This window comes from Phocoena sinus, chromosome X (assembly GCF_008692025.1).
Source record: "Phocoena sinus isolate mPhoSin1 chromosome X, mPhoSin1.pri, whole genome shotgun sequence".
NCBI classification, from domain to species: Eukaryota; Metazoa; Chordata; class Mammalia; order Artiodactyla; family Phocoenidae; genus Phocoena; species Phocoena sinus.
In genome coordinates, this window is record NC_045784.1 from 42,928,937 (window position 1) to 42,947,229 (window position 18,293).

General features: G+C 41.2%; 1 protein-coding gene across 4 annotated transcripts in view; it reads right to left on the bottom strand.

The window, feature by feature from the left end:
• Positions 1-18,005, bottom strand: part of LOC116747928 (zinc finger protein 182) — a 33,725-nt gene extending 15,720 nt beyond the window's left edge. For all 4 annotated transcript variants that reach the window (XM_032620604.1, XM_032620603.1, XM_032620602.1 and 1 more), the window contains exons 1-3: positions 17,822-18,005; positions 17,421-17,606; positions 16,473-16,531 (exon numbers count right to left, since the gene is read on the bottom strand). In XM_032620604.1, coding sequence (XP_032476495.1) covers positions 16,473-16,487 — 15 coding nt within the window. In that variant the 5' untranslated portion in view covers positions 16,488-16,531; positions 17,421-17,606; positions 17,822-18,005. The remainder of the gene's footprint in view (positions 1-16,472; positions 16,532-17,420; positions 17,607-17,821) is intronic.
• Positions 18,006-18,293: the final 288 nt, after the last annotated feature.

The following is an 18,293-nucleotide window of genomic DNA, read 5'->3' on the forward strand; positions in this document are numbered from 1 at the left end:
AGCATGGGTGAATGTCCATATAACCTGAATGGAGGGAAAGACTTTCTAACTATGAATAAAAATTCAGATGTAATAAAAGATTAATAAATACAACCACAAAAATATAAAAACACTTTGGTAAGTCCAAAGACAAATGACAAACCAGTGGGGGAAATCTGTTGCAACATATATCACAAATAAAGATTGCTGTAACATATATCACAGATAAAGATTAATATCCTTAATATATAAAGAACTCTTAAAAATCAAAGGGAAAAGAAGAACAAATATGTGATAGAAAATGAGACAAAAAACATAAGACAATTAACAAGAGATATAAAAATGGCTCTTATAGATATTTTATTTATTTTTTGGCTGCACTATGAGCTTGCAGGATCTTAGTTCCCCAACTAGGAACTGAACCTGGGGCCATGGCAGTGAAAGCGCCGAGTCCTAACCACTGGATCGCCAGGGAACTCCTGTAAATGGTTCTTAAATATATGAAATTACATTCAACTTTACTCATAATAATAGTAATGCTAATTAAAACTATACAGAAAAAAAAAAAAAACTATACAGACATACCATTTCTTACCTAGCAGATTAGAAAAACTTAAAAGCCAGACAATATACTCTGTTGGTACAGCCATAGAGAAACAGGTACTATCACACATTGTTGGTGGGAATGTTAAACAGTACAACCCTTATGGAAGGGAATTTAGCAATATCTAATAAATTGTGTTTACCCTTTGACCCATCAATGCCACTTGTAGGAATTTACATAGAAGATATACTTGCACAAAAAGGAAACAACATATGCACAATATATTTCATTTCAGCATTATTCTTTTTTTTGTTGTTGTTGTGGTACGCGGGCCTCTCACTGTTGTGGCCCTCTCCCATTGTGGAGCACAGGCTCCAGACGCACAGGCTCAGCGGTCATAGCTCACGGGCCCAGCCACTCCGTGGCATGTGGGATCTTCCCGGACCGGGGCATGAACCCGTGTTCCCTGCATCGGCAGGCAGACTCTCAACCACTGCGCCACCAGGGAACCCCCAGCATTATTCTTAATTACAAAATACTCAAACAACCAAAATTCACAGGTACATAGGAGAATGGTTGAACAAACTGGTACATCCACTAATAGAATACTATACAGCTATAAAAATGAACGAGTCACATAAACAGAACAATCCAAAGTTTGTATGAAATCACAAAAGACCCTGAATAGACAAAGCAATCTTGAGAAAGGACAACAAAGCTGGCAGCATCACACACCCTAATTTCAAACTATATTACAAAGCTATAGTAATCAAAATAGTATGATACTTGCATAAAAACAGAACATAGATCAATGGAACAGAATAGAAGGCCCAGAAATAATCCCATGCATAAATGGTCAATTAATTTATGACAAAGGAGCCAAGACTATACAATGGGGAAAAGACAGCCTCTTCAATAAATTCTAAAATAAACTGTGTTGGGAAAACTGGACAGCCACATGCAAAAGAATGAAACTGGAGCACTATCTTATACTATGTGCAAAAATTAACTCAAAATGGATTAAAGACTTGAACATAAGACCCCAAACCATAAAATTCCTAGAATAAAACATAGGTAGTAAGCTCCTTGACACTGGTCTCGGTAATGATTTTTTTGGATTTGACACTAAAAGCAAGGCAACAAAAGCAAAAGTCAACAAATAGGACTACATTAAAAAAAAAAGAGCTTCAGTACACCAAAGGAATCCATCAACAAAATGAAAAGGCAACCTACCAGATAGGAGAAAACATCTGCAAATCATATAATTGATAAGGGGTTAATATCCAAAATATATAAAAAACTCACACAACTCAGTATCAAAAAAACAAACAACCCAATTAAAAAATAAGCAGAGGGGGTTTCCCTGGTGGCACAGTGGTTGAGAGTCCGCCTGCCGATGCAGGGGACATGGGTTCGTGCCCCGGTCTGGGAAGATCCCACATGCCGCAGAGCGGCTGGGCCCGTGAGCCATGGCCGCTGAGCCTGCACGTCTGGAGCCTGTGCTCCACAACAGGAGAGGCCACAACAGTGAGATGCCCGCGTACCGCAAAAAAAAAAAAAAAAAAGCAGAGGACCCGAATAGACATTTTTCCAAAGAATACATACAGATGGCCAACAGGCACATTAGAAGATGCACTAATCATCAGAGAAATGCAAATCAAAACTACAATGACCTATCATCTCACACCGGTCAGAATGGCCATTATCAAAGAGACAAGCAATAGCAAGTGTCAGCAAGGATGTGGAGAAAAGGGAATCCTTGTGCACTGTTAGTGAGAATGTAAATTGGTGCAGCCATTAGGGAAAACAGTATAGAGGTCCTTCAAAAAATTAAAAATAGGGCTTCCCTGCTGGCGCAGTGGTTGAGAGTCTGCCTGCCGATGCAGGGGACACGGGTTCATGCCCCGGCCCAGAGGGATACCACATGCCATGGAGCGGCTAGGCCCATGAGCCATGGCCACTAAGCCTGTGTGTCCGGAGGCTGTGCTGCACAATGGGAGAGGCCACAACAGTGAGAGGCCCGCGTACCACAAAAAAAAAAAAATTAAAAATAGAAATACCATATGATCCAGCAATTCCACTTCTGGATATTTATTCAAAAGGAAACAAAAACACTGACTGGAAAAGATATTTGCACCTTCATGTTCACTGCAGCATTATTTCCAATAGCCAAGACAAGGACTCAACCTAAGTGTCCATGGATGGATCAATGGATTAAGAAAATGTGATAAGGAGGCTAGGAAGATGGCGGAAGAGTAAGATGCGGAGATCACCTTCCTCCCCACAGATACACCAGAAATACATCTACACGTGGAACAACTCCTACAGTACACCTACTGAACTCTGGCAGAAGACCTCAGACCTCCCAAAAGGCAAGAAACTCCCCACATACCTGGGTAGGGCAAAAGAAAAAAGAATAAACAGAGACAAAAGAATAGGGACGGGGCCCACACCAGTGGGAGGGAGCTATGAAGGAGGAAAGTTTTCCACACACTACGAAGGCCCTTCACAGGCAGACTGCGGGTGGCGAAGTGGGGAGCTTCGGAGCCACAGACGAGATCGCAGCCACAGGGGTGCGGAGGGCAAAGCGGAGAGATTCCCGCACAGAGGAGCGGTGCCAACTGGCACTCACCAGCCCAAGAGCCATCTCTGCTCACCCGCCGGGGCAGACGGGGGCTGGGAGCTGAGGCTTGGGCTTCAGAGGTCGGATCCCAGGGAGAGGACTGGGGTTGGTGTCGCGAATACAGCCTGAAGGGGTTAGTGCACCACGGCTAGCCGGGAGGGAGTCCGGGAAAAGGTCTGGACCTGCCGAAGAGGCAAGAAACTTTTTCTTCCCTCTTTGTTTCCTGGTGCGTGAGAAGAGGAGATTCAGAGCACCGTTTAAAGGACCTCCAGAGACGGGCGCAGGCCGCGGCTATAAGCACAGACCCCAGAGACGGGCATGAGACGCTAAGGCCACTGCTGCTGCCACCAAGAAGCCTGTGTGCACGCACAGGTCACTATCCCCACCTCCCCTCACGGGAGCCTGTGCAGCTCGCCACTGCCAGGGTCCCGTGATCCAGGGACAACGTCCCCGGGAGAACGCATGGAGCGCCTCAGGCTGGTGCAACGTCAGGCCGGCCTCTGCCATCACAGGGTTGCCCTGCATCCGTGCCCCTCCCTCCCCACGGCCTGAGTGAGCCAGAGCCTCTGAATCAGCGGCACCTTTAACGCCGTCCTGTCTGAGCGAAGAACAGACGCCCTCCGGCGACCTATATGCAGAGGCAGGGCCAAATCCAAAGCAGAGCCCCGGGAGCTGAGCGAACAAAGAAGAGAAAGGGAAATTTCTCCCAGCAGCCTCAGGAGCAGTGGATTAAATCTCCACAATCAACTTGATGTACCCTGCATCTGTGGAATACATGAATAGACAACGAATCATCCCAAACTGAGGAGGTGGACTTTGAGAGCAAGATATATTATTTTTTCCCCTTTTCCTCTTTTTGTGAGTCTGTATGTATATGCTTCTGTGTGAGATTTCGTCTGTATAGCTTTGCTTTCACCATTTGTCCTAGGGTTCTGTCCATCCGTTTTCTGTTTTTTTTTTTACTTAAAAATATTTTTTTCTTAATAATTATCTTTTATTTTAATAACTTTATTTTATTTTATCTTACTTTATTTTATTTTATCCTCTTTCTCTTTTTTTCTTCCTTCCTTCCTTCCTTTTCTTTCTTTTCTTTTTTTTCTTTCTTTCTACTTTTTCTCCCTTTTATTCTGAGCCGTGTGTATGAATGGCTCTTGATGCTGCAACCAGGAGTCAGTGCTCTGCCTCTGAGGTGGGAGAGCCAACTTCAGGACACTTGTCCACAAGAGACCTCCCAGCTCCATGTAATATCAAACAGTGAAAATCTCCCAGAGATCTCCAGCTCAACACCAACACCCAGCTTCACTCAACGACCAGCAAGCTACAGTGCTGGACACCCTATTCCAAACAACTAGCAAGACAGGAACACAACCCCACCCATTAGCAGGGAGGCTGCCTAAAATCATAATAAGGCCACAGACACCCCAAAACACACCGCCAGACGTGGACCTGCCCACCAGAAAGACAAGATCCCGCCTCATCCACCAGAACACAGGCGCTAGTCCCCTCCACCAGGAAGCCTACACAACCCACTGAACCAACCTTAGCCACTGGGGACAGACACCAAAAACAAAGGGAACTACGAAACTGCAGCCTGCAAAAAGGAGACCCCAAACACAGTAAGATAAGCAAAATGAGAAGACAGAAAAACACACAGCACATGAAGGAGCAAGATAAAAACCCACATGACTTAAAAAAAGAAGAGGAAATAGGCAGTCTGCCTGAAGAAGAATTCAGAATAACAATAGTAAAGATGATCCAAAGTCTTGGAAATAGAATAGAGAAAATACAAGAAACAATTAACAAGGCCCTAGAAGAACTAAAGAGGAAACAAGCAACGATGAACAAAACAATAAATGAAATTAAAAATACTCTAGGGCTTCCCTGGTGGCGCAGTGGTTGAGAGTCCACCTGCTGATGCAGGGGACACGGGTTTGTGCCCTGGTCTGGGAAGATCCCACATGCCGCAGAGCGGCTGGGCCCATGAGCCATGGACGCTGAGCCTTCACGTCTGGAGCCTGTGCTCCGCAACAGGAGAGGCCACAACAGTGAGAGGCCCGCGTACCGCAAAAAAAAAAAAATACTCTAGATGGGATCAATAGCAGAATAACTGAGGCAGAAGAACGGATAAGTAAGCTGGAAGATAAAATAGTGGAAATAACTACTGCAGAGCAGAATAAAGAAAAAACAATGAAAAGAACTGAGGACAGTCTCAGAGACCTCTGGGACAACACTGAATGCACCAACATTCGAATTATAGGGGTCCCAGAAGAAGAAGAGAAAAAGAAAGGGACTGAGAAAATATTTGAAGAGATTATAGTTGAAAACTTCCCTAATATGGGAAAGGAAATAGTTAATCAAGTCCAGGAAGCACAGAGAGTCCCATACAGGATAAATCCAAGGAGAAACACACCAAGGCACATATTAATCAAACTGTCAAAAATTAAATACAAAGAAAACATATTAAAAGCAGCAAGGGAAATACAACAAATAACACACAAGGGAATCCCCATAAGGTTAACAGCTGATCTTTCAGCAGAAACTCTGCAAGCCAGAAGGGACTGGCAGGACATATTTCAAGTGATGAAGGAGAAAAACCTACAACCAAGATTACTCTACCCAGCAAGGATCTCATTCAGATTTGATGGAGAAATCAAAACCTTTACAGACAAGCAAAAGCTAAGGGAGTACAGCACCACCAAACCAGCTTTACAACAAATGCTAAAGGAACTTCTCTAGGCAGGAAACACAAGAGAAGGAAAAGACCTACAATAACAAACCCAAAACAACTAAGAAAATGGGAATAGGAACATACATACTGATAATTACTTTAAATTTAAATGGATTAAATGCTCCCACCAAAAGACACAGATTGGCTGATGGATACAAAAACAAGACCCATATATATGCTGTCTACAAGAGACCGACATCAGACCTAGAGACACATACAGACTGAAAGTGAGGGGATGGAAAAAGATATTCCATGCAAATGGAAATCAAAAGAAAGCTGGAGTAGCAATTCTCATATAAGACAAAATAGACTTTAAAATAAGGAATATTACAAGAGACAAAGGAGGACACTACATAATGATCAAGGGGTCGATCCACAAAGAAGATATAAAAATTGTAAATATTTATGCACCCAGCATAGGAGCACCTCAATACATAAGGCAAATACTAACAGCCATAAAAGGGGAAATCGACAGTAACACATTCATAGTAGGGGACATTAACACCCAACTTTCACCAATGGACCCAAAATGAAAATAAATAAGGAAACACAAGCTTTAAGTGATACATTAAACAAGATGGACTTAATTGATATTTATAAGACATTCCATCCAAAAACAACAGAATACACATTTTTCTCAAGTGCTCATGGAACATTCTCCAGGATAGATCATATCTTGGGTCACAAATCAAGGCTTGGTAAACTTAAGAAAATTGAAATTGTATCAAGTATCTTTTCCGACCACAATGTTATGAGACTAGATATCAATTACAGGAAAAGATCTGTAAAAAATATAAACACATGGAGGCTAAACAATACACTACTTCATAACGGAGTGATCACTGAAGAAATCAAAGAGGAAATCAAAAAATACCTAGAAACAAATGCCAATGGAGACACGACGACCCAAAACCTATGGGATGCAGCAAAAGCAGTTCTAAGAGGGAAGTTTATACCAATAGAATCCTACCTTAAGAAACAGGAAACATCTCGAATAAACAACCTAAACTTGCACCTAAAGCAATTAGAGAAAGAAGAACAAAAAAACCCCAAAGTTAGCAGAAGGAAAGAAATCATAAAGGTCAGATCAGAAATAAATGAAAAAGAAATGAAGGAAACGATAGCAAAGATCAATAAAACTAAAAGCTGGTTCTTTGAGAAGAGAAACAAAATTGATAAACCGTTAGCCAGACTCATCAAGAAAAAAAGGGAGAAGACTCAAATCAATAGAATTAGAAATGAAAAAGGAGATGTAACAACTGACACTGCAGAAATACAAAAGATCATGAGAGATTACTACAAGCAACTCTATGCCAATAAAATGGACAACCTGGACGAAATGGACAAATTCTTAGAAATGCACAACCTGCCAAGACTGAATCAGGAAGAAATAGAAAATATGAACAGACCAGTCACAAACACTGAAATTGAAACTGTGATTAAAAATCATCCAACAAACAAAAGCCCAGGACCAGATGGCTTCACAGGCGAATTCTATCAAACATTTAGAGAAAAGCTAACACCTATCCTTCTCAAGCTCTTCCGAAATATAGCAGAGGGAGGAACACTCCCAAACTCATTCTACGAGGCCACCTGATACCAAAACCAGACAAGGATGTCGCAAAGAAAGAAAACTACAGGCCAATATCACTGATGAACATAGATGCAAAAATCCTCAACAAAATACTAGCAAACAGAATCCAACAGCACATTAAGAGGATCATACACCATGATCAAATGGGGTTTATTCCAGGAATGCAAGGATTCTTCAATATACGCAAATCAATCAATGTGATACACCATATTAACAAATTGAAGGAGAAAAACCATGTGATCATCTCAACAGATACAGACAAAGCTTTCGACAAAATTCAACACCCATTTATGATAAAAACACTGCAGAAAGTAGGCATAGAGGGAACTTTCCTCAACATAGTAAAGGCCATATATGACAAACCCACAGCCAACATCATCCTCAATAGTGAAAAGCTCAAACCATTTCCACTAAGATCAGGAACAAGACAAGGTTGCCCACTCTTACCACTTATTCAACATAATTTTGGAAGTTTTAGCCACAGCAATCAGAGAAGAAAAAGAAATAAAATGAATCCAAATCAGAAAAGAAGAAGTAAAGCTGTCACTGTTTGCAGATGACATGATACTATACATAGAGAATACTAAAGATGCTACCAGAAAACTACTAGAGCTAATCAATGAATCTGGTGAAGTAGCAGATACAAAATTAATGCACAGAAATCCCTGGCATTCCTATACACTAATGATGAAAAATCTGAAATTGAAATTAAGAAAACATTCCCATTTACTATTGCAACAAAAAGAATAAAATATCTAGGAATAAACCTACATAAGGAGACAAAAGACCTGTATGCAGAAAATTATAAGACACTGATGAAAGAAATTAAAGATGATACAAATAGATGGAGAGATATACCATGTTCTTGGATTGGAAGAATCAACATTGTGAAAATGACTCTACTACCCAAAGCAATCTACAGATTCAATGCAATCCCTATCAAACTACCACTGGCATTTTTCACAGAACTAGAACAAAAAATTTCACAATTTGTATGGAAACACAAAAGACCCCGAATAGCCAAAGGAATCTTGAGAACGATAAATGGAGCTGGAGGAATCAGGCTCCCTGACTTCAGACTATACTAGAAAGCTACAGTAATCAAGACAGTATGGTCCTCGCACAGAAACAGAAATATAGATCAACGGAACAGGATAGAAAGCCCAGAGATAAACCCACGCACATATGGTCACCTTATCTTTGATAAAGGAGGCAAGAATATACAGTGGAGAAAAGACAGCCTCTTCAATAAGTGGTGCTGGGAAAACTGGACAAGTACCTGTAAAAGTATGAGGTTAGAACACTCCCTAACAGTGTACACAAAAATAAGCTCAAAATGGATTAAAGACCTAAATGTAAGGCCAGAAACTATCAAAGTCTTAGAAGAAAACAAAGGCAGAACACTCTTATGACAAATCACAGCAAGATCCTTTTTGACCCACCTCTTAGAGAAACGGAAATAAAAAGAAAAATAAACAAATGGGACCTAATGAAACTTCAAAGCTTTTACACAGCAAAGGAAACCATAAACAAGCCCAAAAGACAACCCTCAGAATGGAAGAAAATATTTGCAAATGAAGCAACTGACGAAAGATTAATCTCCAAGATTTACAAGCAGCTCATGCAGCTCAATATCAAAAAAAACAAACAACCGAATCCAAAATTGGGCAGAAGACCTAAATAGACATTTCTCCAAGGAAGATACACAGATTGCCAACAAACACATGAAAGAATGCTCAACATCATTAATCATCAGAGAAATGCAAATCAAAACTACAATGAGCTATCATCTCACACCTGTCAGAATGGCCATTATCAAAGAGACAAGCAATAGCAAGTGTCAGCAAGGATGTGGAGAAAAGGGAATCCTTGTGCACTGTTAGTGAGAATGTAAATTGGTACAGCCATTAGGGAAAACAGTATAGAGGTTCTTGAAAAAATTAAAAATAGGGCTTCCCTGGTGGTGCAGTGGTTGAGAGTCCACCTGCTGATGCAGGGGACACGGGTTCCTGCCCCGGTCTGGGAAGATCCCACATGCCACGGAGCGGCTGGGCCCGTGAACCATGGCCGCTGAGCCTGTGCATCCAGAGCCTGTGCTCCGCAACGGGAGAGACCACAACAGTGAGCAGCCCGCGTACCGCCAAAAAAAAACAAAAACAAAAGAAAATGTGATACATAGAAACACACACACACACACACACACACACAATGAAATATTATTCAGTCATAAAAAAGAAGGAAATCTTTACATTTGTGACAACATGGATGGACCTTTAGAGCATTATGCTAAGTGAAGAAAGTCAGAGAAAGATAAACACCGTATGTTCTCACTATATGTGAAATCTAAACAAACAAACAAAAGAACCCTCATAAATACAAAGAACAGATTGGTGGTTGCCAGAGCCAGGTGGTAGGGAGGGGGGGTAGACAAAATAGGTAAAGGGGGTCAAAAGGTACAAACTTCCAGTTATAAAATAAATAAGTCCTGGGGATGTAATGCACAGCTGGTGACTATAGTTAATAATACTGTATCGTATATATAAAAGTTGCTAACAGAATAAATCTTAAAATTTCTCATCATAAGAAAAAAACGTGTAACTGTGTGATGATGGATGTTAACTAGACTTATTGTGGTGATCATTTTGCAATATACAGAAATATCAAATCATTGTGTTGTACACCTGAAGCTAATATAATGTCATATGTCAATTATATCTCAATTAAAATAAAATGAATGAGGACAATATTTATAAACATACATGGAGCAATTTCTAGGTTATATTGTTAAGGGATAAAAGCAAAGTGCAAAAGACTCTATAGATAAAGTATACTACCTTTTTGAAGGAAGGGGAAATTTTTAAAATATACCTTTATTTGCTTCTTTTGAAAAGAAACACTATAAGCATAAATCAGAGGCTAACAAGATTGGTTATCTCCAAGGTAGAGTGAGAATGGGGTAGAAGGTACAGGGGAGAGGTGACAACTATGTGTATATATTTCTGTATGGTTTTGTCTCTTCAAATCATATTAACATTTTACATATAAAGAATAAAATTAAATCAACAAAAATGGAAAGAAAGAAAATCTAAAATGGAATACAAACAGAAAAAAATGAACTTAACTGTATACCAAATAAATAACATAAGCACACTAGATTGGAAAAGGAAAAATTAATTCAAGTAACTTCTAAACAGAGTACTTTGATTACATATCCTCAGTATAAAAAAGGCATGCGAACAAATCATGTACTGTACTCAATAGGTTTATTTTTCACAGATGTGGGTGCATGAATTCTGATTCTACTTTCTGTATATTGTAAGACTGAGCAAATGAGTCAATATATTGATGCTAGGATCCAGTGCTCTCACTGTTGGTGAAGGCAGATGCAAATATGGAATGAGAGAGGTCTAAGAAGATTCCTGGGATATTGTATGAATTCAAGATGTGTGTGTGTGTGTATACAGACACACACATACATACACAGACATATAAATAGAGACACACACACAGAGTTCACTGAAAGGGCCTAGAAGTAATGACGCCCAGCAGCAATGAGCACACCCAGTACCCAGATTTTGATTTCTATAAATAATTATTTACTAACAGGAACCAGTGCTCCTTGAAGAAATGGCTGATTCTAGGCCTGGGGTAGGGAAAGTAAAAGATGGAGGCTGGAACATCTTATTACGTCGAAACTAAGGAAGTGCTCAGAAAATTATCAGGATGTGACAAAAGGACACAAAAGCCAGCTTAAAGGGACTCCCACTGGATAACTCAGGGACAAGTGAGCAGCAAACTAAACAGTGACAGTAATGGATTATAATCCACTGAAAAAAATTTAAATCCATAAAAATAAAAATTCTGTATTATTGATATAAATAAATAAATAAGAAGAGGAAGCCCCACCTGCTAACACCATCACTTACCTTGGGCATTAGGATACCAACATGTGAATTTTGGGGGCACACAAACATCTAGACCATAGCAAAGGTCAACAAACAAAAATCAATCATATTTCTATATACTGGCAATGAATACTCGCAACTGAAATTTTAAAAACAAAACCATTTACAATGGCTTAAAAAATGAAACATGCCATGTTGTTATGGAGTGAACTGTTTCCCCCCCCTAAAATTCTTAAGTTGATGCCCAAACCCCCAATGTGACTGTATTTGGAGGTGGGGCCTTTAAGAAGGTAATTAAGGTTATATGAAGCCATAAGAGTGGGGTCTAATCCAACAGGACTGGAGTCCTTCTAAAAATAGGAAGAAACACCAGAGCTCCCTCTCACTCTGCAGATGCACAAAGGAAAGACTGTGTGAGGACAGTGAGAAGGCAGCCGTCTACAAGGAAGAAAGTTCTCACCAGAAACCAACCCTGATCTGGGACTTCCAGCCTCCAGAACTGTGAGAAAATAAATTTCTGTTGTTTAAGCTACTCAGTCTGTGGCGTTTTATGGCAGCCTGAGCAGACTAATACACAATGTATACGCTCTGTATGTTGAAAATTACAAAATGATGATGAAATGAATAAAAGATCAAAATAAATGGAGAGACATACTGTGTTGGACTGGAAGACACAACATAATAAAGATGTCAATTCTCCCCAAATTGATCTATAGGTTTAACTCAATTCCTATCAAAATCCTAGCAAGGGGATTTCCCTGATGGCGCAGAGGTTAAGAATCCACCTGCCAATGCAGGGGACACGGGTTCAAGCCCTGGTCCAGGAAGATCCCACATGCCGCGGAGCAACTAAGCCTGTGTGCCACAACTACTGAGCCCACGTACCACAACTACTGAAGCCCGCACACCCTAGAGCCCGTGCACCGCAGCTACTGAGCCCACGTGCTGCAACTACTGAAGCCCACACGCCTAGAGCCTGTGCTCCGGAACAAGAGAAGCCAGGACAATGAGAAGCCCGCACACAACAGAGTAACCCCTGCTCGCCGCAACTAGAGAAAGCCCGTGCAACGAAGACACAACACAGCCAAAAAAAATTAATTAAATTATTCTAAAATTGATATATAATGACAAAGGCAAAGGAACAAGAATAGCCAAAAATTTTTGGAAAAGTAGAATAAAGTTGGAGAAGTCATACTACCTGATTTCAAGACTTACCATAAAGCTGCAGTAATGAAGACAGTGTGGTACTGGCAGAGGGTTAGATACACAGATCAATAGAACAGTAGAGAGTGGAGAAATAGACCCCACAAATATGGCCAACTGATTTTTGACAAACCATAATATCAATTCAACGGAGAAAAGGTGGTCCTTTCAACAAATGGGGTTAGAACAAATAGAAATCCATTTGCAAAATTATGAACCACAACCTAATCCTTACACCTTACATAAAAATTAATGAAAAATTGATCTTAGGTCTAAATGTAAACCTAAAACTGTAAAACTTATAGAATAGGAGAAAATCTTCATGACCTAGGGTGATATTGTGATTTATAATAAGAAACATATTTTTGGTCTTAGCTCCCAATTTCTGGCAGAAAGAGCTCCTGAAACCCTTGGAGTTTCTTAAGTGAGGAAAGCAATAAAGATGTCTTTTGTTATGTTAATGAGATGACTTTGGGACCCCCACCTAAGGAGGGGGAGCTGGTTGACAGGAGAACCAACCACGTGATTAGAAGGTTGGAACTTTTAGTCCCGACCCCCAACCTCAGGGAAGGGGAGAGGGGCCGAAAGTTGAATCAAAAGCCAATTGCCAAATAAATAAATAAATAAATAAATAACAACAACGCCAATGAGTTAATCAATCATGCCTATGTAATGAAGTCTCCATAAAAACCCAAAAGGACTGGGTTCAGAGAGCTTCTGAATTGGTAGACACACGGAGGTACTAGGAGAGTGACACACCTGGACCTAGAGAGGGTATGGAAGCTCCACGCCTCTTCCCATATACTTTGCCCTTACACATCTCTTCCATCTGCATGTTCATCTGTATCCTTTATCATATCCTTTAATAAACTGGGAAACGTGTTTCCCTGAGTTCTGTGAGACACTCTAGCAAATTAGTCGAACTCAAAGAGGGGGTCGTTGGAAGCTCCAATCAATAGCTGGTTGGTCAGAAGCACAAGTGATAAGCACTGGGCTTTTGACTGGCATCTTAAGTTGGGAGGTGGGGGCAGTCTTGTGGAACTGAGCCCTTAACCTGTGGGATCTGACACAACCTCCAGGTAGATAGTGTCAGAATTAAGTTGTAGAACACCCAGCTGGTGTCACAGAGAATTGCTTGTTCTGGGCGGAAACCTCCACACATTTGGTGACCAGAAGTATCAGAAGTGAAGCGTTCTGTGTGAGAGTAAAGGAAGATTCACAGGAGTGACACAGTACGAAAGAACTGGGTTTTTCTCTACATAGGAGGTAGAAGACTAGAGGTTTTCCATTTCACCTAGTGTTAGGCAAAGAGTTCTTAGACCTGACACCCAAAGCACAACCCATAAAGGAAATGGTTTATAAACTGGACATTTTCAAAGTTAAAACTTATTGCTCTGTGAACAACACTATTAAATGAAAAGACAAGCTACACACTTGGAGAAAATATTTACAAACCATGGATCTGACACAGGACTTGTACACAGAATATATAAAGAACTCTCAAAACTCAGTAGTGATTGGTCTTCCCTGGTGGCGCAGAGGTTAAGAATCCGCCTGCCAATGCAGGGGACACGGGTTCGAGCCCTGGTCCGGGAAGATCCCACATGCCTCAGAGCAACTAAGCCCGTGTGCCACAACTACTGAGCCTGCACTCTACAGCCCTCGAGCCACAACTACTGAGCCCACGTGCCACAACTACTGAAGCCACGCACCTAGAGCCTGTGCTCTGCAACAAGAGAACCACTGCAATGAGAAGCCCGCACACCGCAACAAAGAGTAGCCCGCGCTCGCCACAACTAGAGAAAGCCCGCCCACAGCAACGAAGACCCAACACAGCCAAAAATAAATTAATTAATTAATTTTTAAAAACCTCAATAGTGATAAAACAAACAATCCAATTTAAAAATGGGCAGAAGACCTGATTGGACACTTTGCCAAAGAGGATATGTAAAAAGTAAATAAGTATATATAAAGATATTCAACATCACTGGCCATTAGGGCAATGCAAATTAAACCCATTATGAGATAACACTACACACTAGAATGAGTAAAATTAAAAACGCAGTTGACCCTTGAACAACATGGGTTTGAGCTGCATGGGTCCACTTATATGTGGATTTTTTTCAATAAATGCATACTACAGTACTACACGATCTGCAAGTTAGTTGGAAACACACATACAGAGGGCCGATTGTAGGTGGATTTTCAACTACTAGGGGAGTCAGTGCCCCTAACCCCAGCATTATTCAAATGTCAACTGTACTGACAATACCAAGTGCTGGCAAAAATGTGAAGCAATTGGAATTCTTAAACATTACTGGTGGAAATGAAAAATAATTCAACCATCCTAGAAAACAATTTGGCAGATTCCTAAAAAGTTAAGCCATACACTTACCACATGACCCAGCAATCCAATATTTACTCTAGAGAAATGAAAACATATGTTCACACAAAAACCTGTATATGAATGTTTAAAGTAGCTCCACTCACAACTGCCAAAAACTGAAAATAATTCAAATGTCTTTCAAAAGGAGAATGGATAAATAAGCTGTGGTACATCTACATCATGGAATGCCACTCAGCACTAAAAAGCAAAGAACTATGGACACACACAACTTGGCTGAATCTCCAGGGAATCATACTGAGTGAAAAAAAATCCAATCTCAAAAGGTTACAGACTATGTGATTTGATTTATATCACATTCTTGAAATGAAAAAATTCTAGAAATGGAGAACAGATCAGTAACTGCTAGAAGTCTAGGCATAGGGTGAGGGGGGGAAAGGGATGGATGTGGCTATAAAAGGGTAACATAAGGGATCCTTGTGGTGGCTATAAAAGGGTAACATAAGGGATCCTTGTGGTGATGGAACTGTGTCTTAACCATATCAATGTGAATATCCTGGTTGTGACATTGTGCTATAATTTTGCAAGATGCTACCATTGATGCAAACTGGGTAAAGGATACATGAGATCTCTCTGTATTATTTTTACAACTGCATGTCAATCAATTGTTGCAAAAGAAAGTTCAATTTGAAAAAAGGAAAGTTATATACTGTATGATACCATTTATATGACATTCCTGAAGAGATAAAACTCTAGTGACACAGGACAGGTCTGTGGTTGCCTGAGGTTACAGGGAGGGGAGGATATGACTAAAAGGGGTTGCATGAGGCAGCTCTTTGGCGGGATGAAACTATTCTCTATCCCATAGATTAGTTATAACAACCTACATAGGTGTTAACATTTATCGACCCGAACAACAAAGTCAATTTTACAGTACACTAATTTTAAAAATAAAAAAGATTTAAGTGAAAGAAAAAAGATGGTGGGCTGTGGGTGCCTACAGGACTTTGTCCCTGGCCAAATGAGAATCAAAAGTCCAACTGAGAAAATTACTTCAGCAAAATCATTTGGAAGACAAACAAATTCCCTAAGATATTTCATTCCCAAATTACATCTAGATATTATGTCTCCAGCTCACTGAAGAATGCTATAAGGAATATCTGCAGGAAACCAGAGACTGCATTTATCATTAGGTTGTGATTGACGGCAATTCCACCATCCACACGAAGATTCAGCAAAGAAATGCCTTGAAAGGCAATTGCAGGAAATCTTCCCTGAGGGCTTGATGTGTTCTCTCCTTGAAGAGTAAAGTGAGCCAGACTACCTCTGGCCGCCAGAGGCTCAAAGAGAAATTTGCAACTCAACTAATATTGTACTGCGTAACTGTCTGTTGCCCTAAGTCATTTGTCTACATTCTAACCTGGCCTTGCTGCTGTCTCATTTTCCCTGATTCTAATGCTTATTTATAAATAATTTTCTTTTATGTCTGAGATTCCTACATCGCTCATCACATTCATGGTAAAATAAAAGAAGGAACACACAATATCCTTACCTGGGCTTTGGCCATTTCCTGCTCTTCTTGGGAAAAGACAGAGATGTGTGAAGCCTGAGCTAAAAGAGTGGAGAAGTGGAGAGCATATGAGAGACCCCATCAGGCTTCCAGTGCCCAGAATTATCGGCCTAAAAATCCCCTCACATGAAGCTGCTCTGTGGAAGTTTGGGCGACCATGTGGTTTTAACAACCACTTGTGTATTCTTGAGTCTTTTCCTCATGTGAACATCTAACACAAAAGGTTTTCTTCTATACATACTTGTGTACTGACTCAGAAATTGTATTTCTAGGTATTTTCCTTAATGAAATAATGTATCATAATTTCTCTTTAAGTACCTTCATCTCAGCATTGACTTTAACAATGCCAAACTTAAATGATCCTCTATGACCCATGATATGGGATTAATAAGGAAATACAAGGGATTAAATTCTATGTAGCTACTGAAAATAATGTTATATGGTACTGTACACTTATTATCTGTGTATTTTCTGTACATATATCTAAATTACAAGTTTTTTAAATGTTACAGAATATATCTTTAAGCTGAATCGCAGTAACTTCTAAATGAAAACAAAGGCAGGTTATCAAACTTCAGGAACCCATTTTAAAACCATACGTTAAATGTTTAAAAATGCATATCCCTATACACACTAAAAAGTGTCTAAAGAATGAACATTTAAACAGAGGGGGCTAAAATTAGTTCTTTTTTATTTTCTTCTCTATTTTCTAATCAATCTATAATGCAAATGTGTTACTTACGTGTTAAATGCCAAAAAACCCCACTGAACTTTAACACTTATTCCCAGGCGTTTTAAGCCCCATCCCCACCCCCACCCCGCCAGACCCCACAACACCAGACCCTGCCCCACGCCTCCCAAGCCCCAGGCTCTGCGCGAGGCCCCTAATCAGGTGAGTTCTCTCTGGTGCCTCTTCTTGCTTCTCCTCACCTCACTGGGGACGTCTTGCCCAGGAGCCAAAAGGAAGCCTTCGGGTGCAGATTCACTTCAGCTGGAGCATTCACACAAGGCCCCTACCTCGGGGCTCGGGCAAGGGGAGAGGAACAGAGGGAGAGGCGGGGGCGCCTAAGGAGGAGCTTGAGGGGTGCGTATGAACCCTTAGCGCAGGTCACTGTGCTGGAAAATGTGTAAAAGTCAACGTTTAATATGCCCCATTCAACCCCGACTAGCCCCATAACTTTGTCTACCATTGAGCCCACAAACCCTCATTCGCTGACCTCTCGGTCCACCCCACAACCTCCCACATCAGTGACCCCCCCAAAACCCGCTTCATTCGTCCCCCAGAACTCCCCATCACTCAGCCCATCACCCCTACTACTCGCCCCCTCAACCTCTCTCTCGACACAGATTTTGTGCTCGCTGCAGAGGAGACCGTTACGAAAACTGGCCCCGAGAAGCACTTCCGCTTTGGGACCAACTCCGGCTCCGCAGCCCAGAGGGCTGTAGCGGCCGGTGTGCGCACGCTCAGTGGGGGCTTTGAGCCCGCGTACACCAATAGTCAACATGGGGACCCCTCCCGCCTGCCGGACGCGAATGCGACGGGGCTGCAGCGCAGGCGCAGAGGGGAGATGGCCGCTCCGGTGACGTCACTGCTCTGAAACGATAGCCGCGCCCACTGCGTCTCTTCCCTTCGAGGGCGGCAGTGTAGAACAGGTGCTTACTTTGATTTGCGGAGGCCGTCATTCCTAAGACTCCAAAGATCGGTTTCCTTATGGAGGGAGGGGAAGGGCCCAATTAAGGAGAATGCTAGCAGGCAGGAATTTCATGTCTTGAACCTGGAGGGCAGTATCGGGTTTGCAGGTG